This window comes from Podarcis muralis, chromosome 3, assembly GCF_964188315.1.
Source record: "Podarcis muralis chromosome 3, rPodMur119.hap1.1, whole genome shotgun sequence".
Taxonomy (NCBI): Eukaryota; Metazoa; Chordata; class Lepidosauria; order Squamata; family Lacertidae; genus Podarcis; species Podarcis muralis.
The window spans coordinates 68,100,696-68,110,413 of NC_135657.1; the positions used below are offsets into that span (position 1 = coordinate 68,100,696).

Sequence of the window (9,718 nt, forward strand, 5' to 3'; positions counted from 1 at the left end):
TGAATATATACTTTTCCTGTGACCGAACAAACGAAGATGCACGAGAGGAACGACCATACGTTTAGTCAATTTTATTGGTGTACTACTAATTTTCATTTATTCGCATTATTGTTTTTCCCGTGACACCTCATATTAAATGCACAGCGAAGTGGATTCTAACAAAGCACTTTGTGATTTCAAAACACTACCACCCTGCCTACCCACACTCTCAAATACGAATATCTTGCTTATACAAGTAATTGCTATAGATAGCCAACATTAGTGTTGTATGAAGTGGCACTTGAATTACAACACAACAAAAGCAGAACACACACCCTGGACATTTGCTGTATGAAAAATTACAGGATTTTAGCAGGAAGCTATAGTACATCCACTGATCAGAAACGAAACAGGTCGGTTCACCCCAAACTTTTTTCATGTGCAAACAGTACTGAAACCAGGTTTGTGTATAGCCACCCAAATACCATCATTAGGGCCCCACTGAAGTGTTGTCTAAACAACATTAATACAGCACTAGATTTGTCTCATTTCCATTCCAAACATTTGGAAACAGGAAGAATGTAACAGCCCAGCCTTACCAGGTCAATCCTGGGTAGAGCTAATGATTTCAATAGGTTTAGAAGCTGCTGACTACATACAATTTTGTAGGTCAAAATGAAAAAATGTCAGGGATAGATTGCTCTGGAGGACCGAATTAATCTCGAGTTTGCAATTTACTGGGGACTTCTGTTTAATATATTTCATAATCATAATAATCATCCATGTTTACTCTGAGACTGGAGAGATTATCAATGCTTGTGTTCTTTCCTATTTCTTCTCCTTCTTCTAATGAATACAGATTGTTGTGTGCACACAAATGCAGAACCTTTCTTGAAGACATCCAGCTTTCACCCTGGCTTTCTGATGGTGCTTTACATTTTCCTCCTTTAACATCTATGCCTTTGGCTGTGAGCACCCTTCTGGTTTTGAGGAATTCGCAAGTGCAATTCCATGGGTTGCTGTCCAGATATAGGTATCTGAGTCGAGGTAAATATTTCCAGAGACTGTGATCTATGGTGGATATATTGTTGTTCCGTAGGTTTAAGACCTGCAGGTGCCTTAAATTCTTCAGTTCCTGCTCCTTAATTCTTTGTATGCTGTTTCCTTTCAGATCCAGTCTGGCTAGTGTATGTGGGAGTCTGAAGTAAAGAAAGAAACATTGTTTTATGTAGTATCTTAAAACAAGAAGCCTGTCATTAGGGTGAGAAATAATGCCTTGCCTGAAGGCCACCCAGTTAGCATTATAGTAGAAAAGTGATTTGAAACCAATTTCTTGCACATAAACCAGACTAGGGAGTAATTTGAGCAAGGACTCATCTTTGGAATACAGTGGTTTAGACTAAATTGGTTTCCTGGGAGGCATGAGTCCTGGTGCCTGCGTTTAGAAATCAGATTCTGGGCTCAAAAATCTGGCCACTGCACTGAAATAAGTGGCATGTATGCTGTTTGCACATTGATCTGTTCTGAAGCAATATCAATCTCTATTCATTATTTGTTAGATTGATATCCCACCATTTCGCCATTCAGCTCAAGGCAGCATGCACAGTCACGCCTCCCCATTTTATCCTGGCAACAGGCCTGTGAGGTAGGTTAAGCTGAGAAACAGTGAGTTGCCTAGAGTTCTCCAGTGAATTTCATGGCCGAGTGGGGATTTGAACTGGTGTTTCCACAGTTCTCAGCTGACTCTATCATTATGCCACACTGGCTTTAACTTATCCCAGTCATTTAAGTATTTTGCAGTGGCACACCTAGTTTTCTTACAGTTGTTGCAGGTGTGAAAAGGCGGGCCCAATCCAGTCACATACCTTAATGGAATAGAACTAAGTAGATTTTGTTCAAGTGCCAGATTAGACAGTTGCGTGCAGTTCTGAAGTGCCCTATCTTCAAATGTGGCAACAACATTGTTGTCAAGGAAGAAGTGCTTTAGGCTATGTAGTTCCCTGAAATCTTGCGCCTTTATTCTCTCAATCAGGTTATTGCTGCAATCAAATTTCTGTAACGTGACTGGTAATCTGGATGGGATTATCTGGAGTTTATTCCCAGACAGCTCCAGTCTAGTTAAACTGGAAAGAAACTCTACGCCCTCAAGTGATGAAAGCTGATTTTCAGACAGGAAAAGCTCTGACAAGTGTGCCATTTGCCTCATATCTCCAAATTTTAGCATTTTGAGCTGGTTTCTCTCTAACTTCAATGTCAATAAAGATGCAGGCAGATCTGAAGGTGTGCTTGTCAGTAAATTGCCATTTAAGTTGAGAAATAGCAAATTGCAAAGAGATATAAAAAATCCTCCTGAGAAAGACTGCAGCTTATTGTTTTCCATGCTAAGATACTTTAGGTTGGGTAGGTAGAAGGTTCCAGACACATATTCCATATTATTTCCATCCAAAGTCAAACTTTGTAAGCTGCTGAGGGAGGAGAGAGTACTAAAAGAAAGAGCCAAAATCACATTGCTTTGTATTTCAAGTACCCTTAATTTTTGTAAACCTTCAAAATTAGATTCATGTACAACACTTATTAAATTGTCCCCCAGCTTCAGTACTTCAAGGCTTCCTGGAAGCAAGGTAGGTATGTGCCTTAGTTTATTTTTCCGAAGTTCCAAGGTCCTCAATGCATCCAGAGCTTTGAAAGTGTTATTCTCTACTGATTCTGTCCCACTCCAGGTCAGGACAAATTCTTCAAGGGCAGACATGCTGCTGATGTCAGTTACCTAAAGGACAAAAGCCACAACAAAATTATTTCTGGCCAAACTAATTCAGAGATGGATTTAGTTTCATGGAATGGCCACAAATCATCATTCAAATAAATGGGAGTTATGCAAGAACAATATTATACTGTACGTGAGCATGATTTAATTTTAGCCAAACTAGACTTTGTCCATGTTTCATGGCAAGTTGGAGCCCTCTAGAGGCTTGGCATGGAACAAACACTATACTATTCAGATTTACCCAGGAGTAAACCCCACTGAGCTCTAATATTTACAGTGCATAGGCTAGCATTGTAAAGATTAGAATATAATGAAAATTAGAATTGCTGAGTTTCCTTCTTGGATACATGTCTTAATTAGAATGTGCCTTTAGAAACATTAGTATTTCAAATTAAACAAAGCATTTGTTAGTTATAAAACAATATTTCTGTTGAATTTAGAAATATATCTTTTCATGATTCAGCAGTAAAAAATTAATGAACTGAAAAGATTTTTTTTAATAATATAAAGGACGATATCCAATATATGGCAACACTATTCTGATTCTAGAATTGAAGTGTTGTGAGTTGTAGAACCATGGATTTTTAAATTACTTAGTTTGGCTTGACTGTGTGCTTTATTTGAAATATCTTCATACATCAGTTTAGAGATGGTTTCTATTTTTGTAGAGCACACAAGAAAATGCTAGCATCATCTCATGACATAAATTTTGGCACTTCTTTTAGAAGTTTTAAGAAGAAAGAACAAAGCAGCCCTTTGTGCAAAGGTGCTCTACAGGTTTGTGTTACAACTGGCTATCCGGTCAGTAGTTGACAAAATAGTCAATTACCCTGATAAGAACCTCCATTTTTCTTTTCTGGTCATGACATGCAAATACTATTTTTCTTGCCCATGAAATTGTGATTACACTTTGTACTAATGAGCAAACAAACCTATTTGTGTAAGAACATTTATTGGTCTGTCTAATGTACAAGAGGTAAAAGTAAATTTTGGCTGTAATAAACAGATCTGTCCACACATATTAGAGCAACATTTGTCAGACAGGGTCAGTTATGGTTTTCAATCAAGGGCGCATTGGGTGGCAAACCCAAGATTTGCTGCTATGTAATCACCCACAATTGTGGCTAATACTCTGTGTGTATACAGACCCTCCTAGTGTCCCTATTTTCCAGGGATGTCTCTGATTTAAATAAGTTGTCCTGGTTTCTTATTTGATCCTAGAATGTGCCGCTTTTTCTGCTTATTTGCTTATTAAAACTTAAAGGGACAGGAGTAGGCTATGCCATTTGGCAACACTGTTGCAGAACTACCAATACCATGCATTGAACTTGTACAGAGGAAAGGTTATTTTTTGTACATGTTCAAATGAAATAAATTTATTTTTCTCAATGGTAATGGAAAACAGCTGTATAACGTCATAAATATTTGAATATTATGGATGATATTTAATATATGACAATACTATTCTGCTGCTAGAACTTACCTGCAACAAGTCATATGCGTTATGTTTTGGTCACCTGATTTGCCCAAGCATTTGTGGGTTACTGATAACAATGGATAGTCTGGCTATTGTTTGTCTTTTAGTCTGCTTATTTATGTGCTTTTATTTACCTTGTTTTAATTATTATTTTATTAAGTTGTGTTTAACTGTCAATTTTTATGAAGTACAGTTTCGCCCTCCTAAGGTTGCTGAACTATGACTCCCATCATCCCTTGCCCTTGCTGGGGTTGATGGGAGTCACAGTTCAGCAACATTTGGAAGTGCCTGTGGTTCCCCACACCTGACACCAAGCATGGGGAACTGTTCTCTAAAATTCAGACGGGAACACTGGATGGTGGTTTTTATTTAGACAAAATAAAAGGGAGCATATTCTTGTTTCATGTTTTAAACTGAACCTTGTAGCCCAAGGCTGTGCACTCAGAACTAAGGTAATAATAATATTAATATTATTAATAATAATAGGCTTAGATCTGAGTTCATAGCCCTGGGCTACAAGGTTCAGTTTAAAACATGGAACAAGATTATTATTATTATTATTATTATTATTATTATTATTATTAGCAGCAGCAGCAGCAGCAGCAGCAGCAGCAGCAGACACATTGGAGAAGAGGGCTCCTGATATTGTAACAGCAGTATAGGAAAGGAAATATCTGTAGAGGCAATTCTAACCCCACCCTCCCAATAAAACCTCCAGTACCAAATTCTGCATCCTATACAAAGATTGCATATGTAATAAGTCTGTCCTCTTTTGCACCCTGCCACTCTAATTTGAAAATGTAGGTTAGCTAATGAATAAACCATCCTACCTGGAGGTGTTTGATCTTGCCATGGCTGATGTAAATTCCCCTGGTAGTTTTAGCAATCTCTTTAGGCACTTCTCCAACTCTGTAGCACTGCACTCTCCCTGCCAAGTCACAATGGCATTTCCGCGGGCAAGTGGGGGTTTGAGCTCTGCAAAGATAAAACAAGAGGAGTAAAAGGCATAACAGCTGCATTTTCCTAAATAGCACCTTCCCGAGCAGCACCAGCTTAAATGTGAGCTTCAACATGAATTTAGGTGCCATGTGTTCTTTTATACCGTAACACCTGATAAAAAGATAATACAGATGCAGTGTTTTACCTTTGTTTAAAAGAGAGGGAACAGAAAAGACAATCTCTTAACTTCCTTGGGTTAAAATATTCACAGGCATCAGAAAGAGCAAAAGGTTTAAACAATGATAAGGAATCTTTATTCTGGCTGGCATGGAAATTGATCTTATTTATTGGCTGTTGCCTAATCTGCAAACACTTCTGTTATCTGTAGTTTCCTAGTTTGGTTAAGCGTGACACCACAGAATGAGTTGGGAGAAAAGATAAAGAGCTGTTTTATAGTGGGCTATAAAATTTTTGGATTTTCAATGACCCCGTATTAAAAGCATCAGGAAAAAGACCCTGATGCTCCTCTTTCATCCTGACACACAAACATAGTTGCATGATTGATCCAGAGGAAGGAAGACTGGCATTAGTAAGGTGCTGCATTATTGCAGAAAGGAGAAATCAGAATGAAAGGAGAAATCAGAATGGTTACAATATTTGGGACAACCAGGAGGGCAACCAGAAGGCAATCAGGAGGGGACATGACAAAGACATATAAAATTATGCCTAGATGGCATAATTTTCTAAATTGCATAAAAGAATTTGGGACTAACCAATTAAGCTGAATGTTAGAAGGTTCAGGACAAAATAAAGTACTTCACATTGTGCATAAGCAAACATTGGAATTTATTCCTTCAAGAGGTAGTGATGGCCAAAAACTTAGATGGCTTTAAAAGAGTAAATAAATCTATGAAGAATAAAGTTATCAATGGCTACTAGCCATAATGGCTATATTCTGTGTCCACTGGTGGAGACAGCATGCATCTGAATACCAGTTGCTGGCAATCACAAGTAGGAAGGGGGCTGTTGCGCTCAAGTCCTGCTTGTGGGTTTCCCAGAGGCATCTGGCTGGCCACTGTAAGAACCACATGATGGACTAGACAGGCCTTTGGCCTGATCCAGCAGGGTCCGTATTATTATTGTTGGAGTTTTTAATGTGATGGTTGCTGGCCATGCCACCAGGGCTCATATGGTGTCATTTTGAGCATTTTGTTCCAGGGGTGTGTACCGGGAGTATCATGAATTCATGCCCATCATGAATTCATTGGTTCCCTTCCTGTGTGGTCAGCATGTGGGCATCATTGGCAGCACTGTGACATTTCCCTGGATGCTGTTTTTATGCCATTTTCTGAGTGGTATGCTTGCCCCTCTCCTCCTTGGCACGTGTGACTAGAATACAGTATTTGTTCCACCAGTATACAGGCAGTGTATTTCTTCCTGCCCCTGCCAACACAGCTGGCCATGTAATTCAAGATTGGTCTGTAAAGGTCCCACCATTTGTCTCACTGATTTCTTGTTCTTGTTGCATTTAAAGAAACTGTTTTTTTTGTGTATTTAGGCATTTACGCCTTGAATACTTTATTTACCTGCCTAATAGTTTTATATTTGTTTTGTCCTTTTTTATTTTTCCCATTGGAGCAAGACTTTTGAATGCAAGCCTTTTTGTCTTGTGTGGCTTCTTCAACACTGCTCTTCCTTAACTACAATGGCATTCTCATGAGCCCACATACATGCTCCAAATTTCCTGAAGGGACTCTCGCCTATAACTTGGTTTTAAAATAATGCCCTAGGCTTTGTCAAGTTTCCTTGTCTAAAATGAATGTGACTTCAAGCTCTTTAAGGTGGTTTCCATATATACCATTCAGCAACAAATAAAGTGCTAATCAGATCCAGGCTACCACTCAATATTAAATACGTACTCACCTCCTCTCCTGTAGGCTCTTTGACTAATTTATTACATCTTGAAATGTTGTTTATGTTGGCCTGAATGTACCAGTTAATGTGAGGATAATTGAGGCCACCCATTATTACCTTTTTTCTCTTCAACTAACTCTAATTTCTTTACCTCAAGATAAGCATCAGAATTTGAGTAGAGGTGGTGATATTTCCTTCCTCCTATATTGCTTTTTTGGCTGGCTATTTCTACCCACAATGACTCTGTGATTTATTTTTTTCACCAAACGTTTCCAGTTCTTAACATTGCAATCCATACATTATTGTGGTGCACCTACTCTGCTCTCCTGCATGCACCACAGGAACCTTCACTTTATATTCTTGCACGTTCCTTGTTTGTGTTTACTGCTGGTTTTATTGCTGGTTTGTTACTTGATGTGGATGGTTTTACAAGTTATTGTTTTACGGATGTAAGACATCTTGGACAATTTAATTAGGAAGGCAGGATCAAAAAAGGTGTTAGGTAATTAAGAAGTTCGATGGACAGTATGTCCCCCGCTTAAAAACAAACAAACTTGAACAGGGATTTGTCCTTGGATTCTGGTATTTGAATGAACCACACCTGTCAGTGATAATAATCTTTATGACAGGGCAATGTTTGTTGTACTGTTTCTACCTATGCCTCTTGATGAAAAAGAGTTTGCTGTCTTATCAGGAGCAAATGCTGCACCCCTCGATACACAAAGTCATTCTGAAAATTCAAAGGAAGCTGCTACTTTCCATGGTCCTTCCAACCAGCAAAGGGATAGAGGCCTTCCAGAAATTTTAAAAGCCTTCCCATTTATTTAAGACTGCAATCATATGCACACATGCTAAAAAGCCTCACTGATATAGTGGGATTTGCCTTTGAGTATACATGCGCATAATTGGACTATTATGCTAGCTCCATCCAGAGCCAGTAACACCGAATTTGGTCAGACAGGTTGTAGGTGCTAAGATTCCTCTTTGCAGTTACATTGTATTCAAACAAAGCAGCACAGAGGTGGAGGGAAGGAATCCTTAGCAGCCTAATTATTGTTTTGTTTTTTTAAGGGATCAAACAAAATTCTTGCCAAAATGATAGGGTATTGCAGTACAGAAAGTATCACTGCTGGTTCTTGCAATTTATTTAAATGACTAAACTCCTGTTCTTAGAAATGCTGAGTCTTCAAATAAGCTTTTTAAAAATCTTCCAAGTTTGTAAAAATTGGATGGGTGGAGAGGAGGAATTTTTAAATAAGTGTTTTAGGCTATGTGATGCTAGCACACCTGTCCAAGTTATATTCTTGGAGGATAGGTGGGAGGAAAGCAATTCTGCTCCCCCTATAACACAATATATTCGCCCAAGTAGAAGGAAAATGTGATTACCACACAGCAGATATGCTAACAGGTTTGTTTGTATCCCACTTCTTAAGTACTGTGTTACTCCCTGCACAAATGGAAGTAAGTTTGGATGGTTAGGGGACAGGCTAGTAAACTGCGAATTCACTGTGACTCTGAACACAACAAATGGAAAGGATTTCAAGCCTTATTCAAGCCTATGACGTATTTAGGGAACTTTCCACGCTAATTATTTAGAACGTAAGCCTCAGGTAAGGGACTGGGTTTTTTCACACTGTCGTACAATGCCATTTTTAAAAAATGTTTCTTGTATGCTGCAACAGTTCATACGTCTAGTCTCGAGACTGAACTTTTTAGGGCCAAAATAGCCTTGTTTTTTTTTTTACCCGGGAACATGCAGTGTTTCCTTCCGAACCCGCCTTTAGTGCTTGCACTTGTGTAGAGCTCAAGTAGTGGGGGCAGAAGGTAGATCCGGCTGATCGCAGTAGATCGGGAAGGGTCTCTGACTTCCAGCAACCAAACTTCCTTTCCTCACTAAAACAAAAACCTAACCTGGCATGGACTTTTGAGCGCAAGAGCTCAGTTAAGACCTCAAGTTAAGTGCTAGCACTGGAAACAAGTGCCTGGGCTCAGCATGTGCTCAGAGAAAGCCACCAGGTTCTTTAATTCCAAGCCCTTTGCTGTGGGTGGTAGATGTTCCTAGTAATAAAAAAAGTCCCCCACCCCCAATTAAGACCGCCTTGCTCAGCCACAGCTTCTAGGAATATAGCAACGCTCAGAAACGGACTCAGGCAACCTCCCCGTCGCCTCGCGCTCTCTCCCGCGCGGCTTCCTAACGCCAATGCGAGCTCCCGACGGGCCAATAAGCAGCAGCATTGCAGGTCGCTATTGCCGGCCGCTGTGGGAAACGAGACGCTGGGCTAGACAGGCCTGTCGAGGAAGATCCAGGAAGGATCTTCTCACGTCTTTAAGCGAATGAGAACCAGACCGAAAACCCGGCTGCTAAACTCGCGCCGTCCTCGAAGTAGAGCTGCGCCGCAGCGCCCCCTCTGGCAGAGAGCAGCAGCAGCAGCGCCAGCGCCCGTCGATCGACGATTTGTGGGGAATCTCGGCCCAACCGACCTGACTGCCAAAGAAGCCTCCGTTGTGGCAGGCCGAAGAAGCCGAGCGCCGATCTGCTCGGCAGCGGTTTTCCTGCGTTGCCCTACCGGGTGACGGAAGCGAAGTCGCACCTAGCGCGCATGCGCCGCCTCGCGAGGAGAGCCGCCCCCCCACCCCTCGTTCTC

The 9,718-nt window shown here is 40.4% G+C and overlaps 1 protein-coding gene across 2 annotated transcripts; it reads right to left on the reverse strand.

Annotated features, from left to right (window-relative positions):
* Window positions 1–56: 56 nt before the first annotated feature.
* On the reverse strand, window positions 57–9,448 carry LOC114593301 (nephrocan-like). Of its 2 annotated transcripts, XM_077926057.1 has the most exons (4): window positions 8,819–9,448; window positions 5,051–5,195; window positions 1,845–2,746; window positions 57–1,178 (listed from the first exon to the last, which is right to left on the reverse strand). In XM_077926057.1, exons 3-4 carry the CDS (start codon window positions 2,726–2,728, stop codon window positions 731–733), a joined length of 1,332 nt encoding a protein of 443 aa, XP_077782183.1. In that variant the 5' UTR covers window positions 2,729–2,746; window positions 5,051–5,195; window positions 8,819–9,448; the 3' UTR covers window positions 57–730. The 2 variants fall into 2 exon arrangements, with proteins under 2 accessions (XP_077782183.1, XP_028577510.2); XM_028721677.2 differs by lacking the exon at window positions 8,819–9,448 and having other exon boundaries at window positions 5,051–8,812.
* Window positions 9,449–9,718: the final 270 nt, after the last annotated feature.

Bases quoted from the DNA above. Each gene is read 5' to 3' on its own strand.
- LOC114593301 (XM_028721677.2), bottom strand. From the start codon at position 5,308: ATGGCACCTAAATTCATGTTGAAGCTCACATTTAAGCTGGTGCTGCTC. The intron at 2,747-5,050 runs GTAGGATGGTTT...TTTGTCCTTTAG, and splicing joins GCAAGATCAAACACCTCCAG to GTAACTGACATCAGCAGCAT. The intron at 1,179-1,844 runs GTATGTGACTGG...TCTTTACTTCAG, and splicing joins CTTAGTTCTATTCCATTAAG to ACTCCCACATACACTAGCCA.